The sequence below is a fragment of the Pogoniulus pusillus genome, chromosome 5, assembly GCF_015220805.1.
Source record: "Pogoniulus pusillus isolate bPogPus1 chromosome 5, bPogPus1.pri, whole genome shotgun sequence".
Taxonomy (NCBI): Eukaryota; Metazoa; Chordata; class Aves; order Piciformes; family Lybiidae; genus Pogoniulus; species Pogoniulus pusillus.
Window position 1 is genome coordinate 40,512,917 of NC_087268.1, and position 19,375 is coordinate 40,532,291.

The following is a 19,375-nucleotide window of genomic DNA, read 5'->3' on the forward strand; positions in this document are numbered from 1 at the left end:
CATCTGCAAGCCACACTGCTGAGATAACCACTGCCTGCCTGCACCCCAGCACGCAAAGGCAAGCAGAAAGGGCACAAAATGACTGGGGCTAAAGCCATGCTGCTGCATGTGTCCTCAGCACGCTGCCTCCGGCAGAAGAGAATATGCTTCCTTGGGTAGCATCTGCCTGCGTCCTGCACCTGAGGATTTATTACTTGAACGTGCTGTTTAGGATAGGATGGGATAGCAAATGGGAAAAGGGAAATGGCAAAGGGGAAAGTGAAAGGGAAAAGGAAAAAAGACAAGGAAATAAAGGAAAAAAAGGAAAAGACAAGGAAAATAGGAAAAGACAAGGAAAGTGGGGGGAAAATAGAAAAGAAAAAGAAGAAAAAAGTAAAAGAAAAAAGTAAAAGAGAAAAAGGAAAAGGGGAAAAAAAGGAAAGGGGAAAAAAGCAAAGGGGGAAAAAAAGGGGGGAAAAGGGAAAGGGGGGAAAAAAGGGAAAGGGGGGTGGAAAAGGAAAGGGAGGGAAAAAAGGAAACGGGGGAAAAAAGAAAAAGGGAAAAAAGGAAAGGGGAAAAAAAGGAAAGGGGAAAATAAAGGAAAGGGGAAAATAAAGGAAAGGGGAAAAAGGAAAGGGGGAAAAAAGGAAGGGAAAATAAAGGAAAGGGGGAAAAAAGGAAAGGGAAAAAAAGGAAAGAGAAAAAAAAGAAGGGGAAAAAAGGGGAAAAAAGGAAAGGTGAAGAAAGGAAAGGGGAAAAAAGGAAAGGAGGAAAAAGGAAAGAGGGGAAAAGGAAAGGAAGGAAGAAAGAAAGGGAAAGGAGAAAAGAGAAAAAAGGAAAGAAAAGAGTGAAAAGAAAAAGAAAAAAAGGAAAAAGAGGATAAATAAAGAAAGCTCCTCCACTTTCAGTTAATTTCTTTTGGGTGTTTCTGTCACCTCGGACCCCTCTTCCCAGAGCCGCACCACAAGAAAGGACCTCCCCGACTCTGCTCTCCTTTTAAAATGCTTCCTTTTATTTCAGTGGTTGTACATTGGGTGAATGAGTTTAACGTCACAACAGAAATCAAATGGCTATTTAACAGACCACTAGTAGTTATATGCTGAAAAAGAGTGACTGGAGGGGTTTAACTGTTACAGAAATACTCATTGGACGTGCCGTCAATTATATGCTGGATGAGAGAGGCAAACTGAAAGGTATTTTGGTGAGGTGCTGTATCCTCTGAAGAAAATAAACACTGAGACATCTCAAGTGTCACTTGAAACCATGTCCCAGCTACAGTATTCACTGTCTCTGTGTTGGCCCATCTCATGGTTCTTTTAGCAGGGGTGTGGGGAGGGGGTGTGGGGGTTTATTTTGTCGGCTTTTTCTTTAATTAAACAAAGCATTTAAAATTGAATCCTTTTTCCGTTAGACCTTTTTTTGTTTTTTCCTTTTAAATATAAACAAAGTTTTGGCAAATAATATTTATACAGAAAAATAGTTTTAGATCTTCCCAAATTTTTTTTTTTTTGAAATAGTCTATAAAATTACTTTTATAAATAAATAAAATGCAGAATCTGTTGTAGACATATTTGCACATCTCTTGTAATTGCCTCCTTTTTTACTGTTAAAGCGTAGGTTTGGAACTTGTATGGTTGTCCAGGAATAATACAAAGTCATAAAGTCAGAAAGTGGATCTCTTATTAAAAATACATTTTTCTCCCTTTTTTTTTTTTCCTTTTTTTTTTTTTTCTCTTTTTTTTTTTTCTTCCTTTTTTTAAACGTTTTTATTTTAACCTGTCAGTTTATCTGGATGAAAGACCTGATGTTTCTGAAGCTTCATCATCCATGGGCAAAGAAAAAAAAAAATAGAATAGTAGTATTGGATTAATTGTAAAAAACATAGAATAACAGTTATTTGGAAACATAAAAAGTACACACGTAACAATGCCTGGAAGAGTTATCTACATAAAATATTTAACCAACATGGATAATTTACCATTCAGTATTATACAATAAGCTACCCAAATGCCTAAATTAACTATTATAAAAAAATAAAAACAACTTTGACAGATATAGGCAAGTTGCAGTGTCAACTACCTAGTTATAATGACTGAGAAAGTCTACAAATATTAGTGTTTTAATAGTATATAATGGTGATACCTTAACTGCTAAAGTAACAAGTTAAGATACGTTATTTTCCCACAAATTAAAACTAACGCGACGTTACAAGCACTATGTTCATTTTACAATCAAATTGTGATTAGTTCTCTTTTTCTCTCTTCCTTTTCTCTCAGATGATCAAATCTCCAGCTTTATATATAAATAGAGAGCAATTAGACATCGGACGAACAAGATACAGCCTGGAAAAAACGTTTCCTAGACCAATAATTATATACGGTTAGTGCCTTCGGTCGTTCAGAACAGGCAGCGCTGCCGAAGTTTAGAATAGTTTACAATCAATCTGAAGAGGTTAAGTTAAAATACTGCAATCACTAATAATGTCCACATAGAAAACTGATGCTGCAAACAATTATACATAATATCCATTTATAACAGCTGTATTGTTCTTTCTTTTTCGTCGTCGTCGTTGTTGTTGTTGTATTGTGTTTTAAAACAATAATTTATGTCGTTCAGGTGATAGATGTGCAACATAGAAAAGGTGAAGTATGAAATATTTGGTACAATAGTGCTTGAAACAAATCTCAAAGAAAAAAAAATAATAATTCAAACAACCCAAAATTTTAATTATACACATAGAATTACCTTGTAAATCAACAAAGTGTTTTAAAAAAGGTAAACAACATTAAAATCTGCTTCATCCATATATATGTATGTATGTATATATATAACATGTATAGCATTGTATTAAAGATATCTTCATACATTTGTGACATAAAATATGTTTTTAAAGAAAGAAAAACAAACTAATTTTTTTTTTCTCCACTCTAATCTGGTTACAATCTTATCATCCAATTAAAAAAAATATGCAAATACAGTAATGATTTACTAAACTGAATCTCGTTCTACATTCTTAATGTTCAGTTAATAGCCTAAATTAAAGTCACCTATGAAGTTTCAGTGACTCAATTTTAATTAAATTAGAGTATCATATAAATCTCGTCCTCTACAGCCTTCTTTTTTGTCTTTTCTTCTCTTTGTTTGGTCTTTTTTGTTTGTTTGTTTGCTCGTTTGATTTTACACTTCACAGGATCACAGATCACAGGATGTTAGGGGTTGGAAGGGACCCAAGGAAATCATCCAGTCCAACCCCTCTGCCAGAGCAGGACCATACTATCTAGCACAGATCACAGACAAACACATCCAGACAGGCCTTGAAAGTCTCCAGAGAAGGAGACTCCACAACCTCTCTGGGGAGCCTGTTCCACTGCTCTGAGACCCTTACAGTAAAGAAGTTCCCCCTTGTGTTGAGGCAGAACCTCTTTTGCTGCAATTTACACTTCTAGAAGTTACTTCTTAACAGTTTGGATCTTTTTTGGTAACCTGATTATGAGTTTGAAAGATTATTCACTTCTGGTGAGATTTCACTGTTGGCATCAGGCTCGCTTTCATCAAGTCTGATGTGACAAAATTTAGGCACTTCTGCAAAGTCTCTTTTAAAAACATTATAAATATACTTGTAAAATAATATTCTCAAGACTTTGTTCTTTTGGGGATGGCAAGGGGTATGAAGTTCACACTGTGCAAAATTTTAAACATTTTCTTCTGCTATTCTGCTATGATTCAAATGCAACTTCTCTGTACAGGTCAAACACCAACCATGCGCATCTAAAGAATTTGTGCTTCCCTTTGGACTTGGGGCTAAACGTATTCAGATTGGCAGGGTGATGTGCAGGACACTAGGCTGCTTCTATTGTCTCTTGGAATCAACTCCCTAAGGGAGCAAAACCAAGATTCACTTTTCGTGTTGGTTTTTTTTTTTTTAAACCAAGAAGAAAAAACTCCAATCATAACTCGGGTGAAAATTAAACCTGCAACTGGGATAGGGTTTTTTTTTTTAGCCAATACAACTTAATTATTGCTGAGCTTGAAAGATTCATGAACACTGAATCTCACGAGACTTAACTGGACCGTTTCCCTTAGGTACAGTGATGGAGAAAAGACGGTATTTCCAAGAATTAAACTATGCTTAGAAAACTCTTTTAAAACTAAATGTTACCCTTTATGTCTTGAAACATCACAGCTGGTATCAGGTAGTTAACTAGTTTAGGTTGGAGTATAGTAAGCATACCATATTTAATATTCATATATGACATAGCAGCACTAGCTTTTTCGAGTTTGTGATTTGTCCGTAAGAACAAATTCTTGACTTAGCATGCAGTTTGTGGCAACTCTAGAGAGGAGGAGACGGGGTAGTATGTACAGTAGCCGTGCTTGGCCGTCCTCAGGGAGGCTTCGTGACACTCGGTTCCGCTCCTGCCGGTTATTTCAGGATTATCTGTCAAGAGAAAGGAGAGCGTGACCGTGCTTTTAGGGGCCAGGGGGAGGAGAGCAGTTCGCCCAGACAGACGGTGCTACGCTAGCTAAGCTTGGGGCAGCACCCCGTATCCTCACGCTGCCTGGGAGGCGCTCGGCTTTCACAAACCTGCCTCTCTTCCTCCCGTATGCACCTCCTCGTGTGTGCGTGTCAACAGGCAGAGGGGGTGTTTCATGTGGCAATGTACCGGGGCTGGCACCGAGGCCTCAAAGGAAGGGTCTAGCCATAGGCGGGGTGTGCACCTCCAGCACGCCAGCTATCAGCAAGCAGGGCAAGCAGTCTTGCACCTCCTGAGGAAGCTTGAAAGTGCCTCGGGGCCTGGTGCAATTCTCCAGTTCCCACAACATCAGGAACAAAGAAGGGAAACAGTGGAGGCACGGCCCCTGACCACTAACAGGCAGAAAAACGTCCTGGGGTGGCTGGTTTCAAGAAGCTGAAGTGTCTTTTGAATGCACTTCTAGCAGCTGCTTATTTCCTAAAACCAAAGATAAATTATGTGCAGGTCAGTGAGTTTGAGAGGTTTTGTCACACTTCCTTATGCCAGGGGTCCAGGGGCCTGATTGTAACAGTACCTCTGTGCACCTAACTAGTCTCTAACCTTGCTGCTTCAGTGTCTCAAACTCAGGGTGAAGCAACCATCTTACAGACACAAACCCTGACACTGCCAATAGAGTGAAGGGCAAACGCAGGATGAGCCCAGCAACTGCCTGGAAAGCAGTCCAGATTCCCATCACCTGCCTCAAACGGGTGTCGGTGAAAGTGATGTCCAAAGCCAGCGGGGTGATGTTTTATCACCTCTGCTAATCTGTGCCCCAGACTTAAGCACAGGTCAGGGAGTTAGAGTGCATTGTCTACTCTTCCTGTTTAATTTGGCACTCGGTGTATTTTTAAGCTGTATTTGTAGGTGGTACGCAGAACAGCCCTGACAGCACTTTGACCTACTTCTGTATGACTAGACTGCTGCTTAATGCAATATTTATTTTAAAGGGAGGGGGGGAAATAGATGTTTTGAGAACAACTTCAGCAACATACTACCTCTGACATACAGAATGTCCAAACATGAAACGTGCTTGCCTCGGCGTGGAAGGCGCTCGTGCTAGTCCACTGCCCAGTCGCATCTTAGCACACCTCACAGACTTAACTACCTTGCTCTCTGTACACAACTCCCAGCTCCCTGATCCCCCTTCATTTGCCAGCGGGCCAAAAGAGTCGTCTTTGATTACCCTCAGCATTGAAAATCTGGTGACACGTGAGGCCCCACTGTAATGACACAGTACAAACACCTGATGCTCCAAAGGGCTTGGCACCTAAACACATCATACATACAACAAGGGCATATCTTTTTAATGAACTTCCACCCATTGTGAGTTTGTTAGCTTCACAGTATCACAGTATCACCAAGGCTGGAAGAGACCTCACAGATCATCAAGTCCAACCCTTTACCACAGAGCCCAAGGCTAGACCATGGCACCAAGTGCCACGTCCAATCCTGCCTTGAACAGCTCCAGGGACGGCGACTCCACCACCTCCCCGGGCAGCCCATTCCAGTGTCCAATGACTCTCTCAGTGAAGAACTTTCTCCTCACCTCCAGCCTAAATTTCCCCTGGCACAGCCTGAGGCTGTGTCCTCTCGTTCTGGTGCTGGCCACCTGAGAGAAGAGAGCAACCTCCTCCTGGCCACAACCACCCCTCAGGTACTTGTAGACAGCAATAAGGTCACCCCTGAGCCTCCTCTTCTCCAGGCTAACCAATCCCAGCTCCCTCAGCCTCTCCTCATAGGGCTGTGCTCAAGGCCTCTCACCAGCCTCGTTGCCCTTTCCCTGGACACGCTCAAGCATCTCAATGTCCCTCCTAAACTGGGGGGCCCAGAACTGAACACAGGACTCAAGGTGTGGTCTAACCAGTGCAGAGTACAGGGGCAGAATGACCTCCCTGCTCCTGCTGACCACACCATTGCTGATGCAGGCCTATTGCCTGTCTTCTGCTTCCTCTTGAAATAACAAAGAAATGCCTTTGGTGAAATAATAAAGCCCTGCCCGTGATAGCCCTGTCCCATCTGCAGCACAGTGCTTTGACAGTACGCACACAGAACGTGGCCAAGCTGAAAATAAGAAGTGACCAAGATTATCAGCACTGATATTTTTAGCATGTTACAAGCCAACATGTCAATGTAATTAATAAAGCAGCTTTTGCTATATTGGGTTAGACATAATCACACAAGTGTATTTAAGGAAACCTAAGGTCTGATTTAATGGGACACAAATCTACTCTGTGTTAAAAAGAAGAAAAAAAGAACTTCAGACACTGCAGCTGCCTCCACTGTCTGCCAACTTTTGAGGAGCTAAACGTCATTTTCCTAGAGCTGTTCTCCTGCCTATCTAGAGAGACAGATCACTTCCCTTTATGTTGAGATATCCTAAAGGTTAAACTGCTGCACAAGACTGATGCTCCCAATTTCCTCAAAATGTGCCCCAAAGAATGTAGAGGACCTAATCTCAGGCTGTTTCTTGGGAAAAGGGTAGGATCCTATGATCCTCACTGGTGCTTTGATTAACACATGTGCAGCTTGCCCTGCCACGTACCAGGCAGGACAGAGGCGTCCTGGGCAGTGTGAAAGAGCAGGGATCCCTTCTCTGCCCAGACTCCAGGTAAGGACTTCCACCACACCATTCCTATTCCTGCCCTTTCTTCCCACTTTCAAAACTTAGCAAATAACAAGGACAATGCAAACCCTTTCCTTTTGTGCATAAGCATGTCCTGTTTACGTGGCTGTGGGCAGAGGAGAAGCTGCTGGAGCTTCTCCCACCATGCTTCTCCCACTGCCAGTGGCTGTGGAGCTGGCTTGCTCCCACCACATTGTCCTTACCATGCTGCTCGTGCAGGGGATGTAACTAGGGCATGTTGCACCCTGGCTATTTCTGGTACACGTAGGAGTCCTCCTAGGGAAAAAAAAAAACCCTCCCTCCATCAGAACAAGTTTTTCCAGCGCAGAGATGCAGAACTACCTTCACCACAAAGTGTAAAACATATCCATAGTCTTTAATTACATGTTCGTGCCCCAGATAGCACAACTCTGCCACTGCTACATACACACGTAGCAGATTCTGCAAGCGTTTCTTTTCTACCACTGTGTCTGACAGAAGCATATAAAATGCTAAACTACTTTATATGGAAAACACAGTGTGAACCTCTTCTGTTTAATCTACAAATGAAGTAATAAACTGTGATGGAGGCTAAGTCTGCGTCGCTGCTAATTGCTCCATCACTTGCATGCTGAAAAAGAAGCAGCTGTACAGAACACTCTGACAAAGCTACGTCTCTACACACCAACTGCAGACTACCCTCTCTTGCTGCTTGTAAATAGGTCCAACCTTTGCATTCACTGCTGTTTGAAGAAATGTCCATGTATGTGGCTTGTTGTATTTGCAGTGAGACTTCTGTGTCTATGCTTCACAGCAACTTGGTATGTGCTGACACTTTAACCATGGCATAGATAAGCATTAAGACTGAAAAATAAGACTACACAGTGAGTGTGCATTGTCCCATGTACAACGGTCTACAGGTCAAGTATGGGAAAGCATTTCCCTATGCTCTGTACAGGTAAGTTCCACATGTGTGGATACAGATGTGCCAAAGAACATACCTGCTGTTGCTGCTGCAGTCAGAGCTCTAAAAAGAACACTACCACAGAATCACAGAATCAACCTGGTTGGAAGAGACCTCCAAGAGCATCCAGGCCAACCTAGCACCCAGCCCTAGCCAGTCAACTAGACCATGGCACTAAGTGCCTCATCCAGGCTTTTCTTCAACACCTCCAGGGACAGTGCCTCCACCACCTCCCTGGGCAGCCCATTCCAATGGGAAATCACTCTCTCTGCCAACAACTTCCTCCTGACATCCAGCCTATACTATTTCTAGCATAAGGAGAATGGTCTGGCACTTATGGTCTGGGGACATAGGATTTAATAACAGCAGTCAGAGACTTGGGATACCCTCTCCATTATCCTCTTGCTTGGTACCCATTTGACATGCCAGATGGCTGGCTACCCTTTAGTCTAAAATCACCAAAATTGTGCCAGTGTTACTCATTGAAACTAGTAGCAGAGAATGCACCTAAATTTCTGCAAACTACTTTCTAACTGCCAAGAAGATTTTCCTCTTCCAAATTTTCCAGCTCTTTAGAGGTGGTATTTTCAGCTCCCAAATGCCCAAGACTTTCTTTTCTATCAGAGCCTGCCTCTTTTAGACATTTACTTTCAGGACCTTTGAATAATCACAGTGGACATTAAGTCCCCTGTGCAACACAGAACATCATGAAATTCAGCCAGGGCAGCTCTTAATGGTGATAACAGTTCTGAAGTGTCATCCACAGCAATGACAGCCAAAAGAGATGTTACTGCCAATGGCTTTAGCTTCTCACTGGACTACAACCCACGCTATGCAGAAGACAAATTGATGAAAGAGTTTGGGCTGTTCAGTTTGGAGAAGAGGAGGCTCCCAGGTGGCCTTCTTGTGGCCTTCCAGTATCTGAAGGGGGCCTACAAAAAGCTGGGGAGGGACTTTTTAGGCTCTCAGGGAGTGACAGGAGTAGGGGGAATGGTGCAAAGCTGGAGGTGGGGAGATGCAGAGTGGCCATGTGGAGGAAGTTGTTCAGCATGAGAGTGGTGAGAGCCTGGAATGAGTTGCCCAGGGAGGTGGTTGAGGCCCTGTCAATGGAGGTGTTTAAGGCCAGGCTGGCTGAGGCTGTGGGCAGCCTGCTTTAGGGTAGGGTGTCCCTGGGCATGGCAGGGGTGTTGGAACTAGATCATCCTTGTGGTCCCTTCTGACCCAGACTGATTCTATGATTCTATGCCAGCCTGGGATTTCCTCATCAAAGGCATCTATGATCAGTTTCAAGAATGCAAAAGCAAAATGGAGACTGTATTTTAAATTAAGGTGCAAAGTCCACCTTTGGGAACTGTTTTCTGCCATGCAGGTTACTACTTGCACTGCTGTACTTGGTACTGTTCACAGAATTAACGACATCACCTACAACTGTGACTGCACAAAAGGAATTTCAAGACTATTATTTGGCTTGGAATTTTCTGATTTGAAGCTACAACTCACAAAGCTTCTTTAGTCTCTTTGCATTAGATTCTGGTTCCAGTTGCAGATGTATTAGACAGCGATGCATGCAGGAAATTTACCATTCTGCATGGATTCAGCGTACGTGAACTCTTGTTCAACTGAAGGCCTGTCACAGCAGATCTGCTGGGAAACACAGCTCTGAGTCTACCTCTGACATGCTTCTCTTTCAGAAGTTTTGAAATAGTTTTTTCCAGATCATACTTTGCTCTATAAACATGGATATATTTTAAGGGGGCATTTGACCTCCACATTGCAAAGCACTTACCCCTCCAAAAATGAACTCATGTGTAGTTAACATTTTCATAGCATCATAGAATCAGTCAGGGTTGGAAGGGACCACAAGGATCAGCCAGTTCCAGCCCCTCTACCATGGGCAGGGACACCCTATGCTAAATCAGGCTGCCCACAGCCTCATCCAGCCTGGCCATAAACACTTCCAGGGATGGGGCCTCAACCACCTCCCTGGGCAACCCATTCCAGGCTCTCACCACTCTCATGCTGAACAACTTCCTCCTCATGTCCAGTCTGAACCCACCAACTTCCAGCTTTGCTCCATTCCCCCTAGTCCTGCCACTCCCTGACAACCTACAAAGTCCCTCCCCAGTTTTTTTGTAGGCCCCTTTCAGATACTGGAAGACCACAAGCAGGTCACCTGGGAGCCTCCTTTTCTCCAGACTGAACAGCCCCAACTCTTTCAGTCTGTCCTCACAGCAGAGGTGCTGCAGCCCTCTGAGCATCCCAGTGCCTCATTTTACATCACCCAGCCTTTCACTTTAAAAACGAGGTAGTAATGGGAGATTCTAGTAGGCAAAATTAATCTCCAATGATTTTGGACATGCATGCCTCAGCTGGTTACCCTATTTTACACCTTCCTAGTCTACCTCAGGCAACTTATTTCACCCTGAGACAGATTATGAACTCACGATGCTTTCCCCCTACCCACTAAATGTAAGAGTCTGCAGCAAACAGTTCACACTGAAGTATTTAAATTGTAGACACCTGTGTGGAAGGATTCATCTGTCCTGACAAGTGACATTTTCTACTTTCATGGTTTCTGCTCAAGTAGCAGACTGGTCAGATATATCTAGGGTATACATTAAAAACTACAGATATTTTCAGAGAGCTGGCTCATTTCTGGCTGTCTCATAACTTCTCCTGCTTTCTACAAACAGAACTAACACCAAGTATTTCTTTCCTTTTCCATGAAACCCAAGACTATTTCTATTTCTCCATGCCTTCGGGAAACGTTCCCATCTCTTTATATCTCATTCTTCTCTTAGAATCTTCATTGGTGGCATGCAGCTTGCTCTTTGTCTTAAAAATAAGTTAGGTGGTTGTTTCTTTTTTGGTTTAATCTAACATTCACTGAGAGTAATCACTACTGTATCAGTTATGCTTGATCTTTTTTTTCACACAGCCTTACAGATGGACTTCTTTCCCCGCCATGACTTCAGCAGCAGTACATCTACAAACCACCAACCCAAGTTTTCCAATCCCAACCCCACCTTTCCAATTCCCTCCTACCACTACATTTCAAAAGGTTAGGATTTGCTCCTGTCCTCAACTGGTTAACAGATAAGTCAGCTCTAACTCTTGCTTGTGTTCAAAGCAGCCTCCTTGCTCCCCAACACTTAGGGTAGAAAGGTGCTCCAGCACAGACACCTCATCTCTCCCATCTTAGATGTCATCCTGCCCCTTTTACCGCTCCTGGCACCAGCTGGAATCCCCCACTGGAAGTCTCTTCCTGGTGTAGTGTCTGCACTACATCACAGGTCTTGCCACTGCTGCAAGAGACTCCCTTCCTCATCTCCACTGAACACATTTGCACATTCATGCACCCATCAGGTCTGCCTCACTCAGTTCTCCCTTTCCACTTCCAAAACGTACAGTCACCAGTTTGCACTCCTATAAAACTAGTGCCAAACCAGCATCTTCCTACAGATTCATCTGCAAACACTGTACAGAAAAAGCTCTGAATAAATGGATCCCTAAACAAAACCTAAAGGAACTACTAACAGAGTTGGTGTGACCTACTGAAAGCAATTTGTTTGTGTGCTGAAACACTCCATCACTTTTCATAAGCTCACACTGAGCTCCACCCTGTGCCACTACCTTCTTTTCTTTGCTGCTCCTTTTCTCTTGCTGGCCCAAAACCTCATTCTCATTCCCAGCATATTATGATCTAATGTCTATGTGCTTAATTTTTCTCACTAACTGCAGACCTCTCTTTAATTCAGGTATGAAAAAGGACTTCTATGATATTGCTTCTCCATTATCCCAATGCATCCCAAACACATTTGTCTACTTTGCTCATCAATAAGGTGATCTCTGACTTGTATATAAAGAGTGCAATGTCTAGGTCACAGATGACCTCCTTAGTTGCCTGACCCTACATAGAATCATAGAACCAACCAGGGTGGAAGAGACCTCTAAGATCATCCAGTCTAACCTATCCCCCAGCCCTAGCCAGTCAACTAGACCATGGCACTAAGTGCCTCAGCCAGGCTTTGCTTGAACACCTCCCTGGGCAGCCCATTCCAGTGGCAAATCACCCTCTCTGGAAAGAACCTCCTCCTAACATCCAACCTAGATCTCCCCTGGCACAACTTGAGACTGTGTCCCCTTGTTCTGTTGCTGGTTGCCTGGCAGAAGAGACCAACCCCACCTGGCTACAGCCTCCCTTCAGGTAGTTGCAGACAGCAATGAGGTCATCTCTGAGCCTCCTCTTCTCCAGGCTAAACAACCCCAGCTCAGCCTCTCCACATGACTAACATAAGGGGCATCAGGGCTTTCCTGAGGGGCCAAGGCTCTATTTGGCTTTCTCACAGCCCATCCTCTGACATGGTAATTCTGCTGCCCTGCTCCATCCTCTCTTATCTCAATCTGAGCGTGCCCAGCTCTGCCTGCCCTGTATCTTGATAATATGCCTCTGGAAATCGCTGAGATGTCCATGCTGAAATGGACACACCTACTGACACATTTTCATTGTATCAGGCACAAGCTTATTGGTCACAGGGTGTCATCAAGCTGAAAAAGACCACATCTGAATCCAGCTCTTCATGATGATCTAAAGAAAAGATCAAGGCAAGCTTAGAATCCCAAAGGGCTCAAGGATTTACACAGCATCATTCCTCTCATTTAATATTCATGAAGTTCTGAAAGGGAGTCCAAAGCCACTTGTGCTGCCAACTCCTTAGCATGCTTATGAGTTTAAGTAGGAATTTAGTCAAGTAATGATGTATAATATTTAAGCTCAACTTAATAGGTATTTACTCACTCTGAAGAAACAAGACTAGTTGCTTTAATAGAGAAAGAAATCTGGGCTTATTTATTCTTCAAAGCAATAAATAAAGCAGTGCTAGAAATTGATCATAACATACTCTAAAATATTCCATCAGAAATCTATTTTTAGCTAATTGCACTGGCAGCAGACAGGCAACACAGAAATGAGAAAACCATTGCTGTAATATTTCAGGAGCACTCACATAGTGCCTGTTTGGAATGGCCACTCAATTTTACCTTTCAGCAGGCACTGAGCTACTGCCATCATCTCTGCTTTTGACTTCTTACTTACAGGTCATTTCCCTTCTCTTCTTGAATTTTAGAAACACCAGAATAGGAGGAATTGAGAGCACAAAGGAGTGAAAGGCCAGGCAGAAGCTCACAGAACCATGGAATCAACCAGGTTGGAAGAGACCTCCAACATCATCCAGTCCAACCTAGCACCCAGCCCTAGCCAGTCAACTAGACCATGGCACTAAGTGCCTCAGCCAGGCTTTTCTTGAACACCTCCAAGGACGGTGCCTCCACCACCTCCCTGGGCAGCCCATTCCAATGCCAATCACTCTCTTTGTGAAGAACTTCCTCCTAACATCCAGCCTAGGCCTCCCTCAGCACAACTTGAGACTGTGTCCCCTCATTCTGTTGCTGGTTGCCTGGCAGAAGAGACCAACCCCACCTGGCTACAACCTCCCTTCAGGTAGTTGTAGACAGCAATGAGGTCCACTGCAACACTGCTTACTGCTTCCTTAATTTTCTTCTTATCTGAATACTGCCACAGAAACAGACAGGCACACGACTGCATGGCACTGCAGATAATATTGTGCCAAAAACAGAGTCAATCACTAAGCTAACAAATCTCTGCCTCAAGCTGAAAGTCACGACAGGTACAACAAACAAGTAAACAAACAAAGAGATGTTTCCACTGCAGTCAGGAGGGCAGCCTCTTACATACTCAAAGCCAAACACCGGCACGTCTGATGGGCAATAAATCATAGGCTGAGATCATAGAATCATAAACTTAGTCAGGGTTGGAAGGCACCACAAGGATCATCTAGTTCCAACACCCCTGCCATGCCCAGGGACACCCTACCCTAGATCAGGCTGGCCACAGCCCCATCCAGCCTGGCCTTAAACAGCTCCAGGCATGGGGCCTCAACCACCTCCTTGGGCAACCCATTCCAGGCTCTCACCACTCTCATGCTGAACAGCTTCCTCCTCACAGCCACTGTGAATCTCCCCACCAACAGCTTTGCTCCATTCCCCCCATGTCCTGTCACTGCCCGAGAGCCTAAAAAGTCCCTCCCCAGCTTTTTTGTAGGCCCCCTTCAGATCCTGGAAGGCCACAAGAAGGTCACCTGGGAGCATCCTCCAGACTGAACAGCCCCAACTCTTTCAGTCTGTCCTTATAGCAGAGGTGCTCCAGCCCTCTGAGCATCCTTGTGGCCCTTCTCTGGACACACTCCAGCATCTACACATCCCTCTTGTAGTAGGGGCTGCAGACCTGGATGCAGCACTCCAGGTGGGGTCTCAGCAGAGCAGAGTAGAGGGGGAGAATCACTTCCCTCGTTCACATAAAAATATGATACTTGCTTAATTCAGGGGAGAATAGCTGGAGCAGCTAAGGATGTTCAGATGCAGTTATTCTGCAGAACAGAATCTCAAACAAGTACATCTGGAGCTCTGCACTGTGCTGTTAAATTTTTATGATGGAAAAAGCCAAACTCACATGAGCTGTGTGTACGTGCTCAGTGAATTCACAGTATCACAGTATGAACCTGTTTCCCCCAAAATGCCTACGAAAGAAGTTCACCTCAGAGGTTTTTTTCTTCCTCTCTGTTTAAATATTAAATAAATGCCCCCAAAGACATTTTTTACTCAATTTCTCAAGGTATCATTTGTGGGAGAATTGAAAGCAAGAACACCAAGGAGTTATCATATCAAAGATAAATACTCTTTTTTAATTACAATTACCCAAAAGATAAAGCAGTCTGTAACAGGAAAGGGAAATACGTCTCGATTTTTGTTATATAAAAGAAGCTAAGTGTTTGCTTGTGCTTACTGCTCCTGTTATGTGACACTGCCATCTAGCAGGCTATCAGAAGCAGTCAGGTTTCAGGCCACTTCTGTAGGGGCAGGCCTGTGTGAGAGGAGAATTTAAAGAAATCCAACCCCCAGAAGAGAACAACAAACCAAACCAAGATTTTTCCAGTTCTTCCCACTAGCATCTTGTCTATGAGCACCTGATCTAAAACTCGGCATGCAAACCTGCCAGAAGTCTTCAGCACCTACACAGAAACAACTTGCCACCTTAGAGAACAAAAGTCATTTCTTAAAAGTAAAGACTTGGTTAAAGTTTGTGTGAGACCTAACATAGAATGCCTTTAAATTTCCCAGGGTGGTCTTCTGCCTTTGCTTCTCTACTGCCTTACAGTGTAAGAAGACAAAATGTTGCTATGTATTTTGCAATGTCAGTTGTTTCCAGGCAATTCACAGAATCACAGAAACATTCAGGTTGGAAAAGATTCTCAGGATCACCAAGCCCAACCTATAACCCTACTCTACAAGGTTCACCTCTGCACCTTATCCTCAAGCACCAGATCCAGATGAGCTTTAAGCACACCTGGGACTCCACCACCTCCCTGAGCAGCCCATTCCAGTGCCTGACCACTTGCAGCCCATTCCAATGCCTGACCACTTTCTCCATGATTTTTTTTTGCCTAATGTCCAGTCTAAACCTATCCATTCACAGCTCAAGGCCCTTCCCTCTTGTTCTATCACTATTTACCTGTGAGAAGAGACCAGCAGCAACCTCCCCACAATGTCCTTTCAGGTAGAGGTAGACAGCAATGAGGTCTCCCCTCAGTCTCCTCTTTTTCAAACTAAACAGCCCCAGCTCCCTCAGTCACTCCTCTTAACATTTATTCTTCAGGCCCTTCACCAGCTTTGTTGCCCTCCTCTGCACTCAGTCCAGCACCTCCACATCTCTCTTGTACTGAGGTGCCCAGGACTGAACTCAGTACTCAAGGTGTGGCCTCACCAGAGCAGAGTACAAGGGGACAATCACCTCCCTACTCCTGCTGGACCAGCATTCATCATACAAGCCAGGATGCCACTGGCTTTCCTGGCCACCTGAGCACACTGCTGGCTCATATTCAGCTGCTTGTATTCAAAGTGTCTTTTTTTGGACACTGCTTAAGATTCTTTCTGAGCTTGAAGTTTAGAAAATCTCTTCTTTGAACTCCAAACTGTTTAATTCTGGAAGTTACCACCACTTACATGTAACTCAGTGTCTTCAGACAAGATAACTTGATTAAGGGTTGTGATTCTTGTGTGTGTAGCATGAAAGATGCAGCAAGTTGGTTTAAGTTTGTCTTTCCTACCCTGAGAAGCTATTACTGTTCAAATACTTTCTCTAGAGAAATGACTCTTCATGATAAAGTATCATTTAGGTTCATCTTTCTAGCCTGCTGCAGGTGCAAGGCAAGATCTCCAGTCCTGCATCCCAGATGCCAAGGTTTACCAGTACCCCTACATGGAGCAGCATGGTGCCCTACTTGGGGTTGCTAGATGCTCAGCCTCAGCTCCAAAGAGGGATGCAGACAGGCCAGAGAGTGTCCAGAGAAGGGCCACAAGAATGATCAGAGGACTGGAAGACCTGTCATATGAAGGAAGGCTGAGAGAAATGGGTTGGGTCAGCCTTGAGAAGGCTTAGGGAAGACCTCATAACCATGTCCAAGTACATAAAGAGTGGCTGTCAAGAGGAGGGAGACTCCATTTTTACCTTCACAGGGGAGGTGATGGATTCCCTTATGTTAGACAGTTTCAAGGCCCAGCTAGACAGGGTGCTGGGACTTCTCATTTGAACTATTTTCTTATCCTGAAAGGTTGGACGAGATGATCCTTGAGGTCTCTTCCAACCTGATATTCTATGAATCTATGCTAGAACACTGTTCTGGCCAAGGGCCTGCTCCCTGCAAGCACCCCTCCCTCTGATAATGTGTCTGAGAAGGGAACCTTTCCAGACTTTTCATGTCAGATTCAAACTGTCCTTCCTATAGAAATATTTAACTTGAGACCTCATAGAATTTCAGATGAACATTTCAGTCAAGAACAAATGACCAAAATTGTTTAGCTGCTTATTGCTCACAGCAGAAGTGCTTTCCTACCTGTTCTGCCATTCCCACACGAGCTGCAACTGAAGCTTTTCAAATGACTAACAGGAGTTTTGCAGAGGCTCTCATTTGTAATGTTGTTCTATACCAGTACTAAAGATATAAATAACATTTGCTTTCCCTTCCCACCTTCCTTCTTAAGAGCTTGCTTTTTACCAACAAAAAAGGCCATTTAGAATCATAAAATCAACCAAGTTGGAAGAGACCTCCAAGATCATCCAGTCCAACCTAGCACCCAGCCCTAGCCAGTCAACTAGACCATGGCACTAAGTGCCTCAGCCAGGCTTTGCTTGAACACCTCCAGGGATGGTGACTCCACCACCTCCCTGGGCAGCCCATTCCAATGCCAATCACTCTCTCTGACAACAACTTCCTCCTAACATCCAGCCTATACTTCCCCTGGCACAACTTGAGACTGTGTCCCCTTGTTCTGTTGATGGTTGCCTTTCCCCAGGCCAGAATACTAAGCCAGCCCCCACCTGGCTACAACCTCCCTTCAGGTAGGTGTAGGCAGCAATGAGGTCCCCCCTGAGCCTCCTCTTCTCCAGGCTGCACACCCCCAGCTCCCTCAGCCTCTCCTCATAGGGTTTGTGTTCCAGGCCTTTCTTACCACCTTAAAGACTTTTCAATTAATTTTCTCCTTGCACTACTACTCTTATTTTCAAGTTGAACAGGTTTCCACAGGAAGCAAGGGAACTTGAGACAGAAAAAACCTTGTGAGCAGCACTGAGGACAGCCCTCACGTCAGCCAGAAGGCTTCCAAAGTTAGACAAGTGCATTAGAGAGGAAGCCCTTCTTGGGGCCACAGGGAATATAGTGCCATGGTCTAGTCGATTGGACAGGGCTGGGTGATAGGTTGGACTGGATGACCTTGGATCTCTTCCAACCTGGTTGATTCTATGATTTTAAGAAGGAGCTTTATGTAGAGACATTAACTTGAGTATGTTGCCACATGACATTTTAATCTAAGAAGAATTTGCCTCCTTTGGGAGCAGTGGCTGCCTTTGTGGGCACCTTGGCAAGGAGATGTGTTCTGTTGCTGCACGTCTCAGCTCCCCTCCCTCCAGAGGGAGCTGCCACGTGGAGCATCTCAAAGCCCCATTAAGCATTTGGCATGTTTGCATTTTATTCTATCTTAACTATTTTTTTGAGTTCCAGGGCAAATATTTGTCCTTTCGTTCTTGGCGCTCGAAGGGAACGCAAGTATTTTATTTTCCCTTCACTGTGTTTTCACAGATTTTTGACAAAACTCAAGGCTGCAGCATGATTTCATAATTAATATCTGCATAATTGCCACCACCCAGTATAGTGTGAATGCCGAGGCATAATTTAAACCAGCTGTGCTGGATAAATCACAAGCCTTAGCATGAGACACGCCTGTTGAGCACATTTTTAAGTTGTTGGGTTTTTTTTTCCCCAGATAGGGCCTATGAGTATTTCACTCTGCCTCTGCATCTGCCTTTTCATCTTTTCCTTCCTGGTTAAAGGTCATAGAACCATTAAAATGATGTTGGCACTAAGTAACATCTTCAAGCATTGCTCTCCATAATGCTGTTTTTATAATGTCAGTCTTTGGCCCGTTTTCACTGCTGCAAAAACCAAAGCCATGTGCTGTTCTGTACTGGAGGGATGTGAGCAAGTCTATTTTCATTTGGAATTTGTAATTGCCCTGTAATAACCAAGAACTAAGGAAGCACCCACTGAGCTTGAGGACACATTAAATCAGAGAAATGCTGGTGTCTTAACCTCCTGCTGCAGCCAGTGGGGCGATACAACAGCCAGGAAGGCAACAGAGCCTAGAAATCACTTAATATGAATGCAGGCTCAGGTCATTTGCTCACCAGGCTTTTAGTACTGTTTGGGCTAAGGTCTCCTGCCTGTCATCCAGCTGCCAGTTTAGAAGCATGCAGATTTGTCTACGGGTCCTCTGTTGCATCAGACAAGCTTGTCAAAATGTCTTGGATAACCTAGACATCCAAGGTTACCTCAGGACAATTTTAAACGTCAGTAGGCACATGTTTAGGCAACTGCATCAAGCCCTCAATGAATTCTGAAGGGTAAGCCAGGCTGTCCTCCAGATTTCATCTGGCTGTGCTTCTAAACCTCACAGTCTGCAATGGACACTTAAACTTCTGGCTTGCATGCAGACATCCATATTCAGACAGCAACACTTAGGTGTCTTAATTTCAGGCTGAGCCTAAACTTTATATCCTTGTAGGACTCACCAATGCATACACAGAAATGAACCAATAGTAGTGCTTTCTGCTCTCCCAAAGCAGGTGTTTGCATTATTCAAAACTGAAATTCAGACCCAGAATTCAGATTTACACCTCTCTCA

At 44.0% G+C, this 19,375-nt stretch overlaps 1 protein-coding gene across 9 annotated transcripts in view; it reads right to left on the reverse strand.

The window, feature by feature from the left end:
- Window positions 1–970: 970 nt before the first annotated feature.
- MBNL2 (muscleblind like splicing regulator 2) overlaps window positions 971–19,375 on the reverse strand; it is a 135,094-nt gene continuing 116,689 nt past the window's right edge. For 7 of the 9 annotated variants that reach the window (XM_064143874.1, XM_064143868.1, XM_064143876.1 and 4 more), the window contains one exon: window positions 4,317–4,417. In XM_064143874.1, the coding sequence (XP_063999944.1) occupies window positions 4,403–4,417 (15 nt within the window). In that variant the 3' untranslated portion in view covers window positions 4,317–4,402. Of the gene's footprint in view, window positions 4,418–19,375 lie in introns of all 9 variants that reach the window. The other 2 variants (XM_064143875.1, XM_064143872.1) reach the window with 1 other exon arrangement.